Source organism: Coffea arabica, chromosome 1e (assembly GCF_036785885.1).
Source record: "Coffea arabica cultivar ET-39 chromosome 1e, Coffea Arabica ET-39 HiFi, whole genome shotgun sequence".
Classification (NCBI taxonomy): domain Eukaryota; kingdom Viridiplantae; phylum Streptophyta; class Magnoliopsida; order Gentianales; family Rubiaceae; genus Coffea; species Coffea arabica.
In genome coordinates this window covers 46,668,573-46,683,620 of record NC_092311.1, presented here as the reverse complement: position 1 = coordinate 46,683,620, position 15,048 = coordinate 46,668,573, and the positions used below count along the sequence as shown (strand labels likewise).

The 15,048-nt window shown below is 37.6% G+C and overlaps 2 protein-coding genes across 7 annotated transcripts; both read right to left on the bottom strand.

Moving 5' to 3' along the window:
- Positions 1–345: 345 nt before the first annotated feature.
- Positions 346–5,186, bottom strand: LOC113707701 (protein CNGC15b-like). Of its 2 annotated transcripts, XM_027229992.2 has the most exons (8): positions 4,856–5,186; positions 4,006–4,082; positions 3,293–3,845; positions 3,004–3,216; positions 2,354–2,646; positions 2,116–2,227; positions 1,557–1,793; positions 346–1,227 (listed from the first exon to the last, which is right to left on the bottom strand). In XM_027229992.2, the coding sequence occupies exons 2-8, from the start codon at positions 4,032–4,034 to the stop codon at positions 529–531; spliced, it is 2,136 nt and encodes a 711-aa protein (XP_027085793.2). In that variant the 5' UTR covers positions 4,035–4,082; positions 4,856–5,186; the 3' UTR covers positions 346–528. The 2 variants fall into 2 exon arrangements, with proteins under 2 accessions (XP_027085793.2, XP_071914857.1); XM_072058756.1 differs by lacking the exon at positions 4,856–5,186 and having other exon boundaries at positions 4,006–4,520.
- A 4,454-nt stretch (positions 5,187–9,640) lies between these two features.
- On the bottom strand, positions 9,641–14,476 carry LOC140010996 (exosome complex component RRP41-like). Of its 5 annotated transcripts, none has more exons than XM_072058744.1 (7): positions 14,091–14,471; positions 12,116–12,194; positions 11,585–11,687; positions 11,352–11,472; positions 11,184–11,272; positions 10,073–10,239; positions 9,641–9,937 (listed from the first exon to the last, which is right to left on the bottom strand). In XM_072058744.1, the coding sequence occupies exons 1-7, from the start codon at positions 14,233–14,235 to the stop codon at positions 9,877–9,879; spliced, it is 765 nt and encodes a 254-aa protein (XP_071914845.1). In that variant the 5' UTR covers positions 14,236–14,471; the 3' UTR covers positions 9,641–9,876. The 5 variants fall into 5 exon arrangements, 4 of the variants coding, with proteins under 4 accessions (XP_071914845.1, XP_071914840.1, XP_071914848.1 ...); XM_072058739.1 differs by having other exon boundaries at positions 10,090–10,239; positions 14,091–14,451; XM_072058747.1 differs by lacking the exon at positions 9,641–9,937 and adding an exon at positions 10,483–10,590 and having other exon boundaries at positions 10,100–10,239; positions 14,091–14,476.
- Positions 14,477–15,048: the final 572 nt, after the last annotated feature.

The following is a 15,048-nucleotide window of genomic DNA, read 5'->3' as shown; positions in this document are numbered from 1 at the left end:
GAATCTCTAATTTCTAAATTATCAACTTTAAGTCATTATATTAAAACCTCCTCGGAATAATAATAATAATAATAATAAACAACGAATCAAACATGTCATGCATCACAATGCCTGTGGTTCTGACTTGTGGGTGGCTATTGCTCTAAGCATTACCGGCATTTACTTGATTGCATCTGGTCGACTCAGACTTCCCCACAGCCCATGAGTCAGTTTGGTCTACGGGCCAATGGACTGAACCCAACTTGAATTCCCATCATGATCCAATTTGCTCAAAGGTCCTAATTTGTGGTTTTTTTAGTATTCAAGGTTTCTGAGATTTGCTGCTGGCTCGTGTAATTCTCACAATGCAACAGGCAAATATTTTCTTACAAGCTTTATTTCCACTTTTATTCACAGCCTCAGCACAATGTACAGGTAGAAGGAGCGTTAGTAGCTCTTTCGAAGTCTTACAGAACATATTTCAAGAGTATGGAGAACAAGGTTAATGTACAGCTCACTCTTGTACCTTTATGCGCTACTATTGTCAACTTATTCCTCTTCTACAGAGAAATCAGGTTCAGCTGGTTTCTGCAGCGCACCAACTGAGCTCGAATCTGATCCTGAGTGCTTGTGAAGACCTCGTCTACTGGCCGCAAATCTTGCTGCATACACAGAGAAACCTGAACCAGGTGGAGGAGGACCATCACCGTCTGGCTGTCCATCTGATGATTCAGTTTCGGAGCTCAGGCTCTCCAGAGTCCGAAGTTCAGACAAACTCTTGCGCTTCTTGTACCTGCGCCAAGCTGCTTGGATGAAACAAGCTGCCCATGCTCGCCACTGGTGCGAGTAGAACCTGAACTTGTGCCTAAGTTGTTTACTATGCAATCTTCGAAATTGGCCTGCTACAAACTTTAGGTCCTCTGCTATGAGGGCAAAAGCCTCTACCTCGGAGATGGCTTTCACAGTGCGGGTGGAAGATGGAAGGATGACACTTGGACGCGGGTCAAGGGCCCATGTCAGCAGCTCCTCACCACAGAAATCACCCGGACCGATGCGGCATGAATTGAAGAAACCGGTACGTCCGCCATTGGTGGTGTAAGAATCAAGGTTCCCTCGAATTATGAACAGCATCTCATTAACAGGATCGCCTTCACGTACTTGACAAGTCCCTTGAGTGCAAAGAGCAGGCTTAAGCCGCTCACATATGGCATCTAACATTCTTTCATCCATTTGATCAAATAACGGCACCTGTTCATATGGTAAACCGACAATGCAAATGTCAAGTACATAAAACGATTTTAAAAGAATCTCCTCCCCTATTGTACAATTGCTTTTGTATTAATGTCCGCTATTCTTGGATCAGGAAATGACATTCAATTTTGTCCTATTTCTAGGACAATTGACAGAATTGGGCTACAGATTAACAAATTGGTAAAGATTCTAGACATGAGCCATACAATGTTTTATACAGCTCAAATGTTGAATCTGAGGTGGCTACGTGCCCTTAATGCAACCAGCAAAGTATATATGAAACTCTACACCAAATGCTGCAAAATAAGCACAAAACTAAGACTTACTCGTCGAACTAGATCATAACAAAGGTGGCGTTTAATATCTCTTCGAAGGTCCAGAGGAAGTCCTTCAAGAAGAGCCTCCTCATCAACTCCCCTTGTAGCAACCCATTTATATTGATCATACTTCCTGACGGACTGTCTCAACTCTTGAGGTAGCTGCCTGTGATGCATCCATTGCTCTGTATCAGTCCTCCTGATCCTCCATTCCTCTAATCTTACTGTTGTTGATTGGAGGTATGTCTGCCAGTGAAGGTATATCAGCATTTTAAAGTTCATAAAGGGAAAATCCATAAAGTGGTTTAAGAAACTAAACTCTAAACGGAATTTCTATCATGAATTAACCAAGAAAATGCATGTGTCCACGATAGATAGTTTGGCCTAGAGGACTTTATACGGCTACAGGTAAAAAGGTTGAGCAATCATGTAAAGAATTGAAGTAATTGAGCTGAGTGAAACCTTAATTAAACTCCAGCCCTTTTTATCCTCAAATACATGCATAGACTCTCATAGCACAAGAAGTTGAATGAACCCAATAACATATTAATTAAATAGAGAAACTTACTTGCATGTTGCCAATAAGCAAGGCAAAGAGGACTAGGCCAAGTGTTGCGACAACAATTGCAAAAAGTATTTCTCCAACATATGTGCTTGTAGAAAGATTTTGCCCTAGCGAACTGGATATAACCACAAGAGTTCGGGAACCAAATCAACATGATGACCATATCACAAATTATCAAAGAATGATGTCTCATATGCATTGAACAGATTGACAAATATAGCAGATTAGCAAAGAATCTCACCTTAGGTTCTTCAAGCCCCACCAAAGGCAGTAAAAGTACTTATGGAAGAACTTTGCAGATGTAACATCAACCGTTACTGCATCTCCATATATACCAAATGGATAAGCACTGCTGTTCGGATCACATTGGGTTGTGATGTTGCTCGACTGGAACCAGGCAGTTCTACCAGGTTCCTTAAGCCACCTGCAATCTAAATACTCATCTTGGCATATATGGTTCTCGTGACTACAGGTATTAATCCAACATGATTCTTGTCTCTCAACAGACAGAAGGTACCAGCAAGCTCCCAAAACCTAAATTTAGAACAAATTGTAGATGAAATCAATGAGCCTGCTAGGCACTAATTTTCCATCTGTTGAAAGACACAAGTTCTAATATGGAACATATCCAGAAGGCCAGTAAATTTCATCATAAAATATTTGGCAATTCCAACAGCATCATGTGATCCAGTTATTATTACATGGCTTTGCCAATCCTTACTGAGAACCAAGTATATACATTTCAAGCAAACAGGATAGTAAGAAATAAATTACAGAGTGGCTATGTGGTTGAACGTCCTGAGCAAATAAAAGAGCATGCTTATTTGAGCAGTAGTGGTCCAGCTTAATAATTATTCATGGTCAATTTGAGAATACTTTCTAATTACTTACATGGCTTGCTAACATGTAGAGCATCAAATTATAAGCCGCTCCTGCCCAAGCTGTCTCAGTGACAACCCCTGTAGCCTTAACAATTTGTGTTGACAACGGAAATATGAGAAATAGTCTTGGGAGGTACTGAAAAATAAGAATGAATCTGAGGACATTCTTGGTCTTTGTCATCGTTGAACCACTTAGATTAGGAATGACAGCCCACATTAACACCTGAAATTCAATAAAAAGGTCAGTATCATCATCAATTTCCTCGAAGGATTGAAGAAGAACATTTAACATTTCAGACCTGAGGTAGGGGCAGTGCAGCAATGACATCAATCCAAAATCCTTTGCGCAAATACCTTATTGCTATCTTTGAAGAATCTATAACGAGCTCTCCTCTCCCAAAAACGCGAGAAGAAGGAGCTACATAAGCCGTACGAAACCGCACATAAATCTGAATCATGTAAAAGATATCCGCTATTGATCTTATCACTGTAAGGGCAATTTCAAGGTGACTTCCAATTTCTATGCACACATTTTCTTTTACCACAGGCAAGTAAAAGAACAGAGGGTCAACAAACAAAGAAACTAAACAAGCTACTAAGAATATCTTATTCCATCTACGAATTGTAGGTCCTCGAGGATCCAATATTTTTCTCTGTACTCTTTCATAATCCTCTGAGAAAACTCGGGACAGAACTTTAGCTCTTAAAGATTTCCCACATTTTGCTATCTCCGTCTCCCGCTTCCTAGAGCCCAGCTCTGGTAATACCGTTCCATCAATCTTGTACTTGACCTTAATCCCATTGTCTCCGTTAGCTGTTGGGTGTCTTGCGGACTCCCAATCTTCTTGGAATCTGATAGTCATGATGCCAAGTTAGACTTGTTTCTCGAGCAGTAAACTGACCTTAACAATGCCGCTATGAATTCAAATGTTTGAAACTAGAAGCATGCATAGATCACAAATCATCCGTTGATTAAGTACTGAAAAAACTCAAGTGGGAGCAATGGACCGACCTTACAGACTTGCAACTAATATAAGCCATGTGGAATGCTCAAAACCTTCCACGGCGTTCAGGATTAGAGATATTGATCTGTGAAGCATTGAAAACCAAGAGGCAAATCAATTTTAACCAGTAATGTATGACCGGAAAATGATTGCTTATGAGTCCTAAGCCACCAAAGCAAAGAAGCCCCAGCTGTAGTTTCCTTTCCTTCAGCAGAGATCATGTGAAGAAATGAAAAGGTTATGTATCAACTTGTATATGGAGTAATAACAAAAAATCCACCATCTCCTCCTAGTTGGACCAAAGGTTCAGGTCAACCATGTGACCAAGTCCCTCGAATTTCCTATATAATTCAGTCAATTCATAAACCACTTTGGAAAAAGCCTCGGATTCGAAGTCCAGTCGAAGCAAGAACCAGTCAACCAACTATGCATCATATGCATTAGCCTAAGAACATTAAATTTGCAGTTCAAATCTATCCCCAAACCGTCCCGGGTTCAAAAATCTTTAAGCTACTGTTCTAGAAGTAATGAACCGTTTAAAGTGGAAAGGAGCATAATAACTGATTTTTCCACCATTACATGACAAAACAAATTGTGGGTTCTACTATTCAAATGATAAATATTAATATGATTCAAGTTATACCAGAAAAAACATGAAAGAATTCCCATTTAAGAGAGTAAAAAATCCAATGTAGTTAACACAAAAATCACAGTTCTTCGAACCAAATGTGTCCATGAGATGTCCATATCAAGAAACAATCTTTTCTGGAAATAGAGATTAGCAACAAAATGGAATCTACTGAAGATGCTTGTAGGGTTCAATGAAAATGCTGCAAACAAATGTACAGAAAGATATACCAGCATTTTTCTGGGATATGCAGGGATGTCAAGTGGGAGGGCAATGATCTTTTTGCAAACTGCCTTTTGTTACAAAGTCTCTTTTGCATGATTTTGTTGTGTTCTTCGTAAAGTTTGCGCTTACTAACTCACCCCATGATGATGCTTTGGCGATCAGAAGGGAATAATCAATAAAGATGGATGAATCAATTTTCTCGTTTTCACACTGGTACTTTGAAAGTCAGAGGAAAATAAAAGAAAAGACAAGTTTCCAGAAGTTTATGTCATTTGATTACCATTATCAATATGCCGAATTGCCAACCATACTAGCATCATTTTCCATCCCTATAGGCTATAATGTATGAGGCTTTGCAACTGTTGGAAAAGTACAGGTTCAAAGTTTGGAGAGGAGTTAAGGAAACTTTTCTGTTCATGTTCCTTTTTCTTTTGATATCTTTTCTTTATTTTCTTTGGAAGATGAATATATTTGGGAAACTTCACAGTCTGATTAGTTTGATACTTTATTTAAAAATATTTAAATTGTTTATTCTGCTCTTATCGGGAGGTTTCGAACCCGGTGATATACTTGATAAACCTTTCAAAGAAATTTGGAGAAGAAAAGAAAAAAAATAAAAACGGATGGGAAATTGACATGAAAGAAGTCGGATGTAAATAAAGAAGTAGCTATTTATTTGGTAAGTATGTCACCATTTTAGTGTGCAGAATACACTCTGTGGTTTTGGTTTGGAATATTTCAATATTTTACTGTGTTTTTATTTACAAATAAAGTCTTTTTTTTTTTACACAAATCCTGTCTTGCACACTATATATGCACCTAAACGTTCGACTTTATACGAAAGCACGTTCATATATTTTATTTGAATCAATGCATTGGTCCATTTTTTTTTTCTTTTAAATCTGAATTATAAGAGAAACGAAGAAAAGAGCCGAAGCAAAGAAAAAATTAGAATAGTTTTTATTTTTTTGCTTTATTATTATGTTAGTATATGAAATGAGCTATTGAAAATACAATATGCCTTTGACTCACCATTAATGAGTCCACCTCCACATACTTCGAATTTAATTGTGTATAGGGCTGTTTATATATATATATATATAAAGGCTTGGTTAATTAGGTATTTAATTGTCAATAAAAGTAAAATTAAGTTGAAAAGTGTTTAAATACAAAAGATTAATGAATATGAACACACATCTAAACAATAAAGTTGGATTCTTATGCTCCATTTAGGGTTGCGGCGCATTTACCAAAAAGCTCTTTTAAGCAGTACTAGATATAATTTTTTTTTTAAAAAAAATATTTGGTAACTAATTTTTTCGTAACTTAAGTAGCCTAGTTTTAATAACTTAGAAATACATTTTTTTTGAAAAGTATTTATATCAAAAGCGTTTATTTATAACTCATACAACTCCAAACGGGACCCTAACGAATACCTATTCTACGTTTACTAAAAAGATCCTTCTAATAATTGTTTTGTCAAGTAGCGGTGTCACTTGAAGCACAACAATTTTATAAATGATCCGAGGAGTTGACTAATTTCGAGATTTGTTCTTTTTCATTTCGAGTTGATAAATGCCCATCTGGTTTATTTCCTTTTTTTTTTTTTTGGGGGTTTGTTTCTATATACATACTTTTCTGCTTGTAGATGTATTTCGTCGAAGTGTTCAAATATTTATTTGGGGTCTGCAATATGGAAACATTTCACAGTACAGACATGAACCTTGACAGACAATAGTATGGTGTGTGGACTAATCATGTCTTTGAACCGTACGTGAAAGAGTAGAGTATCATGACTTTGAACCCTCTTTGCCTTTCAATTGATAGTCAAGCCAGAACCACTCAATAATTATTAAATCAAGACTTCAAGGCGTACGTGTATCTTATTCAAGTGTATTTAATAGGCATTTATCATCCTTTTCAACGTAGACAAAGTGGGTTGGTATCAAGAAAAAAAGAGGAAGAAGATCAAGTGGACAACCTTTAAGGGATGATGTCAATGAAATGAAATCCCAAATTTAGTTTCATTATTGTTAATTTGAAAGACATAAAGAAAAAAAATTGTTAACTAATTTTGCCTAGTTTTAGTACATCAAACTTTTGGATACACTAAAATAAAGCTTCAAAGCACAAAATTACCCAACGTAAAAGTGAACTTTGAAAGTAAAATCCATTCATGTTTAGCAACTTCTCGTGATCAATTGAACAACTGAAAAGAAAAAAAGCAAAAAAGTCTGATCACGAGTGTGGAGAAAACTATAGCATCCAAACTATCACTTTTTCTTTTTTTAAAAAAAATCTTTTTGGTGCGTGGAATATGAAACCCTAATGTCCAATTCCAAAATGGTGTCCTGGTAAATCTTTACGTAGTATACGCATAGTTTTTGGAATGTTGCAAATTTATTAGTCGGTGTGTACCAAGGAAGGAAGGAGATGCATATAATTAAATACTGGTATATAGGAAAACTTCAAGCAGGGAATTGAATTAGCATGTAATACTACTATGAAGATGGTCAGCATTGAATTCCACAAGATGTACATGTCAAACCCAAGGAGACCGGATCTATCAATCTATCTTTTTGAGTTTGTTAGTCTGGAGGCCTTGACCATGACTCAGCTGCCCCCAACCCCAAGGCCCCCCTCCCCCGTTGCCTCCACCACCCATGCTCCCTATATATGCCTGACGACGGTGACTAGAAAACTTGAACCCATGGCCCCGAGAGACAAAACTCCGAGCAACTTACCATTTACAAGACTCCCTAAGTAATTGAAGTCTGAAGTCTCCGCAACCCAAGACCGAGTGGCCAACCAAACCAAACCAAACAAAAAATAAACAAAAAAAAGTGATTCTTGAGTCACTCTTTTGGTTTCGGCAAATGCTATGCCAAGACTCAACGTACATTTTGTTATTGGAGCAAGCAACCGATCCTTCAAGCAAATTCGTGACGGCTCTCAACCAATTTGCATCCATAAAAACTGCATATTCGCAGGTCATAACTGATGATAATTTGGTAACTTGGTGGATGCAAGGTTTACGAGTGGAGGCATAGAGTAAGGGGTCGCAGTGGCTTATCAAAAAAGCACTGAATTAGTAGAGTTTTTTTTTTTTATTGAAATACTTATTAAGTGCTTAATTATATTATTTAGGTGCACACTTGCACGAGTATCGTTTTATTTGATAATTTGCAATTTCTAAAACATATTTCTTTCTTTATTTAGTTCAAAATTTTTAATGAAATTGTTAAAGTCGATTTTTTTTTTGAAACAGGAAAATTGCTCTAAAAATATCAATTTTGAGTTCATGCCAAAAATGCTTTATTGGCCAAGAACTCACTAAGGAATGATACTTATCGAACATGTTAAAAATGCTTTTGTCATCCGAAAGTATTTGCTTGACAAAAGTATCGCAATTCCAAACGAGTCCTGAGTCTGCACTAGTATTTGCCGGGCAGGGCAAAGTGTAGACATGAAGAATAAAAATAAGAGCAAGTGTAATGATGGATAAAATTATGGCTTCCCTGCAGAACCGCAATTGTCAAAGCAATTAGTTTAATACCATCAACTTTAAAAAAGAAAAACTAATTGTTAGCTGGCACAGGCAGGCCTCGGTTCGACAAAGGCGGCCAGATTTCCGCAAGTCCACGATGGAAAATTAAAGCTTCGTGGCCCCTACAACGACCGCGGAAGTGCATGCCCGTCGGGCTAAAGAAATAGTCTTGACGTACTTAAAATGGAAGTCGACCTTTTCTTCAATTTAGATTTGTCATAGAAACACAAGAAGCCATTGCTCAATGACAAGAATACACGTATGCAAGAAAAAGAATACATGCACTAAATTGTTCCGAAGATGGTCAGTCTTTTTCCTCTTTCTCAAAGCACCAATTTTTCATTGTTGTCTGAATAGGGAATAAATAAGCAACTCTTTATTCCCAGTGCCTTACTTTCATGGTAGTACTAGTTTTGGATATAAATTTATCGTTGATTGATATCAAAGAGTTATTAATCATTGAAAACTCGAAATAGATGTGGCTGTCTGGCATATTAATTATTTGGTATTTGGTCTGGGGCGGACCATTCACTTTAAACTCTGCGGAGAGCAAAACCATCCAAATCCATAACAGTTAGAGTTAGCCAGCTCTGTGCCATTTCTCATATTTGCATTGACAAATACGATGTCAATGAATTGGTACCTACCTAGTCGGAGGTTATTCGTATTCATATTTGGATCTGAGCCCACTCCATCATATCATCCATGGATGGATGATAGCCATTCACACACTGGGGAACCAATTGCAACAACATTAACGATGCATGGTATAAGCTGGCTTAGAAGTTAGCTAGAACCCCTTTAACTGTCTAGGCAGCCTTGATATGTGGTTGGCTGAAATAAGCTGGCTTAGAAGTTAGCTAGAACCCCTTTTACCTGTCTAGGCAGCCTTGATGTGTTGTTGGCTGTTGCCAGTATTAGTACTATTAAAGTAGAACAACCACATGATTACAACTACACAAGTTTGATCAACTTGGAGTTTTGTACATATTTGCAGATGTTGCTATGATTTGCACGAATGCATGTGGATATATCAGATTAGGTTTGGATCTGAAACTCAACCAAACATAATCTCATCTTGTCCTAAGCCACAACACAATTTTCCTAATGGTAAGTCCCAAGAGAACTAATTAATAACAGCGGGTACAGAAGCCTGATGGAAGACCAAGAATGTCTTTACACTGCCTCAGTTATACTGGATTCAAATGGGGAGCTCTCAAATTCATCCTACACATGCTCAAAAGAAGACTCAATATAGATATTTCTGATTAAATGAAGCAAGAAAATATATAAGAGGAGCAATCGTCAGAATTAGCACCAAACAACTGCTCAAAATTTCAGGCCAACCACTTGTTATGAACTTTCAAGCAAGCCACAAAATTGTTGGCCCAACAAAAAAGAAATTGGAAAATGTATTTATATATGTACTAAGCGAAAGTACTAATACTCCTTATTCCTCAGAAGCAGATAGAGGTTCTCTCAAACTTGACCGCATGATCTTTGCAAGCTTTGAACAGGCATCAAGGCATAGCTCCATTGCCTTCACAAAGAAAAAGAGTACGTTAGCTTCCTACGCTCTACTTAGCAATCAAAGGTATAAACTATTAATGAATTCTTATGCCTTGTTATCTGGCACAAGGGACAGAGCAAGCACAGCCCCCGTTAGCATACATACCGAGCCTCATAGCTTACCTCACTAATCTTTGGGGTTGACCATTCTCCCGTAAGAGTAAGTTGAGTGATCTCATTACGTGAAGGCATGCAACTAATCATAAAGCTCCCATCTTGGGGGCTTTCTTCTTCTAAAATAGGATCAATGACAAGGTTTTTTCCAAGGCAGGACTATAAACAGGAAAACAAAGCAATTTAGTTAACGCACCACACAAGAATCACATCTACTATGAATACTTCACCAATGGCAGATGCAGTATCATAATAGTTCATAGAAACGATTACTAAAGGAAATTCTTTGATAGCAGATGCAGTATGATAATATATTTTCCCCAAATAGCCCACCACTGCAGGTAAACTGTTTGCATAGCAAACATATTGCTAATGTTGGATGGATGGCAGATAGATAACAACCTGAACACCGTGCATCAATTGTTATGGGAAAACTTCTTCAAGGACAAGGTAAAAGGCCACACTGAAAAAGTGTCGCAAGCATATGGATAAAGGAGCCTGAAGTCTTGGCTATAAGTCATAACAATTAGCAAATAATTAGGATCCAAAAATAAATCCATTTGGAGGTGTTTTAGGTTGTAAATAAAAAGCTTCTCACATATACTTGGACAATTTTACATGAAGCTAATAAAAAGGAGGAACAGCAAAAGATGGTCGTGTATAACATTGTCTTTCTCGTAAGATTAGCCATAGGGAAATATCAACCTACATAACAAAACAGATCACGCCTAAAGAACAGGCAACACAGCCTCAAAGAAAAATTTTCACGAAATACACAAAACACATGTTTTCAGAGGAAATATCTCACCAACCTCATTTCCCTCCACTGTGCTATCACAACGCTGCCATCCAGAGCATACAGAAAATTGACAGGATTCAAGAGGTGAAAATTGTTTCCTAACATAACATGATTATCTAGGTGATGACAAATGCAATAGGTAGAAACAGGATAACAACACTGATCACGATCCACTCTCCTACCCTATGTGGTATAGTATCAACAAAATCAGTTTTATAGCCAGTGCTGGAGGCCAAACCATGGTAGATATTTGGTATCATCTAGTCTAAAACCTTGCCATAAGAGTGCATTTCTCGTATCATACCACAGAAACAGCGGCAACCAAGTCATACAACAAGATCCCGGCATCCGCTAGAGCAAGACTGGCACATGAGATAATCACAGGAAGATCACCTGCCAATACCGCACATCAGTTCCAAGTCTACGACATCACAGACTTACTCCGTAGGCACAACGTAGAACTCAAACTTACTGCCACCAGATTCCAAAACCAAAGCAAAAACATCTACAGTTGTCTTAGGAAAAGATTCCAATATTATAGCACCCTCCAGAGCTTTATACAGCATTGATGATAATTCTTTGCTATCAGATCCCTAATGCATAAGAAGCCTTATTTTAGTTATAGAGAAAATTCTTAAGGAAAGATGTAAAACAGAAGGAAAAGTTCATGACACTATAAGGGTTCTAGATAGCTCTAAAGTTTACCTGGTTGCGGTGGACAGTAGCAAAAGTTGTGTAGCTGACATTACAATTCAACCGACCTACATCGCTGTACATCATTGCTTTCTTACTCTCCCTTGGCCCAAATCTAACAATGGCCAGAAAAATTTAGTCATAATCTGATAGCAAAACCAACTTCCAGATGTAGAACAGGATGCAAGAAAACACTCAGAAGCCGGTTCCGTGAAAATTGATGAACAAATAATTATGTTGCTTTTTCCTTATTTTCACTCTTCACACACCTTTGATTCAGAACGGAAGAATAGAAAGAGAAAATCAAGGATGGCAAGAACTATTTTGGAGGAAGTTTAATACTAAACTTCTTCATCCTTTTCATTTTTTCTTCTCTACCTAGACAACTAGAAACACCCTAAGCAAAGGCCTAAACCATTTAATGAAATAACCCTCAGATACAACGGTACCAGTATTTGAATTGTAGCAGAGAATCTGCTGCTTACTTAAGTCATACAATAAAATGAAATAAAAGAACATCTGCCAATTAAGCTACATACTCACACTGACACTATGACCTTGGTGTTTCCAAACTCCGCATAAGCAGATCCAGAGGCAGAATTGACTGCATTTGTCCTTAGAACTGTAAGTCACAAACATCTGAGTGATCAATTAATGATCAGTGATACAATAGCTTAAGAAGGCACACAGAAGATGGTCAAACAATTTGATCATGCTACAATGTACACAGTCGCAGAATATGTTGTCCAGAAAATGGCTCGTTAAACCAGACCAGATCACAAAAAGACAGTGATTTTCTCCAGTCTGCCTACCTTTCAACAATCTAAGCCCTGATCAGAGTTGATCACAAGATTTTTTCCCAAGATTTATTCCCAAGTCAATTGATCAGAGTTGGGCTTGAGACTCCCTATTCTAAAACATTTTTTCTCCTTCAATAGAGCCATACCTTATCTTAGGTACTACTCATAATTCATTTTCATATAGATGTCAGAAAAATGAACAAGTACCTTGATTATAAATTTTTACTACACGCGTAGCCCAAAAGGAACAAAAAGATGTTAGGGTCACAGCCAACCAAGCCATGGAACATTGCAAGTTAAGTACCAGCAATACTTGCAAAAGAAGGCGAACATGGACTAGCATCAGTTTCAGTGGTACCAAAAGTAAAAAAGTTTAAAAAAAAAAAAATACTTGAAGTAAAGGTTTATCAGTTTTGGAAACAGTGGGTAACTTGTACTGTACCATATATCTGTGTAAGGAAACAAGAATATTTAAGTAATCAAATCTCAAATGTAGTAGAGGAATTGGAAAATTACACGACCACACACCAAAAACAATAAGATCTTGGCATTCATGGAAAGAACTAAGGGTACATCTCCACCTAGCGATACATCTTTCCAATTTAAGATCCTCCAATGATATCCCACAACAGTCCCATCAGACCAGCATCCCACAACATGGTATTCAAAGATAAACAGAAAACCTTAAATACAAATATAGGATGCTCTCTTCTATTATCAAAGAAGTAAATGCAGTTAAATAAGGGCCAAAACTTTTCTTTCCCAGTCTCCAAAACAAGGTGCTTTTAAACACCACATGTGTAACATGCATAATAAAAAGGGCATTTCAACCACGTGGCATGAGAATATCCTTCACCATGGGCCCCTTCGACATAGAGGAATCTAATCATCAACCATTACAAATTTTAACAGGCTCCTTCCTCAATTGACTTTCGAAGCACGCTTAACATGCTGCAAATTCATCAGAAGCCAAATTAGGTGACTCTAGACATAATACTCTTGGTTTGCACTCTAAGCCCTCAGTTGTATGAATTGCCTTGCTGTCTTTCCAGAAACTTATGCATTACTTGCAACCATCCATGTTTTGTTTATGGTCATTCCCTCGCATAACCTCTGTAACTATAATGACGTGATCCCCTTAAATTGCCTTGACCATAAAAGATAAAGTCTATGGACTCTACGAACTACTGACAGATGAAACACAATCAGTAGCACCATCAGCTTCCAGATGTAGAAGTCAATCAACTACAATCAAGTTTTTCTCATATAATCCGTGCAACGCCAATAATTCAACATAATTTTAATCGCATCAAGAATGGCACAATCCCGATAAGGACCTTAACTATCTACATTAAGGTATTACACAAGCAAAACACAATAAACACATAGGTGTACTTTTCTAAATACCAAGATTTAAGACAAACGCCCTTCTATCACATGCACCAAAATTCAGTCTTTGTTGCTAAAACCGGGTTTTTCACAGCACTAAATAAACTGGTTGTTTTCAAGCACCCATCTTTCCAATCCAAAATAAATTCTAGTGATTGAAAGAAAATCATTCATTCAAATTCACCGCACGGGGAGAACGGAGTAATAGATCAGTTGAAGATATTCAAGCGCAAAAACATGACATGCAACAGAGTTCTATCCTAAACATGGATTAATCAGAGCCAAAACTCAGAATATAACAGACAGTATATAATCAGTGTACAACATACATGCAGGCCTGCACTCGTGGAAGTGACGGCCATCAGAGCGAACCCAATTGGCATCATCAGCGAAAATGGGGGGCTTTTTCTTGCCCTTGACCGTCGTCAGCGATGGAGAGTAGGTCGCCGGAGTAGCTCCACCTTTTCCAGCCATCCTTTTTCGAGCAAAAATTACCAGTATTACACAATACTCCAAGGGCTATGAAAATGAAACTGACCACGTCGAATGGAGAAAGTGACCGGGGGAGTCCGGGGCTGCGGGCTTGTATATATATGTATACTGCAGTCTACAGTCTCACGCTGGAGCTTCCTTGCTCATAAATCATCGCTCAACCACCCCACCAGTCTTCAACCAGCGCAGAACTTTATAACTGGCCCTGGCGATGAATACTGGGCCTTGGATGGAAAACCAAAAAATGGGCTTCCCAGATTTTGGGCTTTTTCTTTTTTTTCTTATTTTCGTTTTCTAAAATCTTGAAGAAGGCCTGCTTCAACGCCCAAAATACACAGGGCGACAATTAGCAAATAATCTTGGTAACCTCTAAATTTTTATGAATAATCGAGTTTTGACAACTCAACTATTAATAGTATGTTTTTATCTACTGAATTATTAAAAATATAAATTTTGGATCATTCCATCTGATTTTACCGTTAACTTTGTCAGATCCAACTATTTATAGTATGTCTCGTAAATCGTGTGAACCCTTACATCCGGCAGAATCAATGGTGGAATCAGATAAAATGACCTAAAATTTACACATTTAATAATTCAGTGGATAAAAACATACTTTTAATAGTTGAATGGCAAAATCTTGACTATTCAAAAAGTTCAGTGGCTATCTAGATAATTTGCTTGTGAAACAATTGGGAAATTAGGGAATTAGACGTTAGTGCATGGGATTCTTGGTGCTACGTTACACATGAATAATTTTTTTTTTTTTTTTTTTTTTTGGATTCGAAGAAGACT

Bases quoted from the DNA above. Each gene is read 5' to 3' on its own strand.
- LOC113707701 (XM_027229992.2), bottom strand. From the start codon at position 4,034: ATGGCTTATATTAGTTGCAAGTCTGTAAG. The intron at 3,846-4,005 runs GTCGGTCCATTG...CATGACTATCAG, and splicing joins ATTAGTTGCAAGTCTGTAAG to ATTCCAAGAAGATTGGGAGT. The intron at 3,217-3,292 runs GTCTGAAATGTT...ATTGAATTTCAG, and splicing joins CTGCACTGCCCCTACCTCAG to GTGTTAATGTGGGCTGTCAT.
- LOC140010996 (XM_072058739.1), bottom strand. From the start codon at position 14,235: ATGGCTGGAAAAGGTGGAGCTACTCCGGCGACCTACTCTCCATCGCTG. The intron at 11,688-12,115 runs GTGAGTATGTAG...GGCCATTGTTAG, and splicing joins ACCAAGGTCATAGTGTCAGT to ATTTGGGCCAAGGGAGAGTA. The intron at 11,473-11,584 runs GTAAACTTTAGA...CTTATGCATTAG, and splicing joins CTACTGTCCACCGCAACCAG to GGATCTGATAGCAAAGAATT.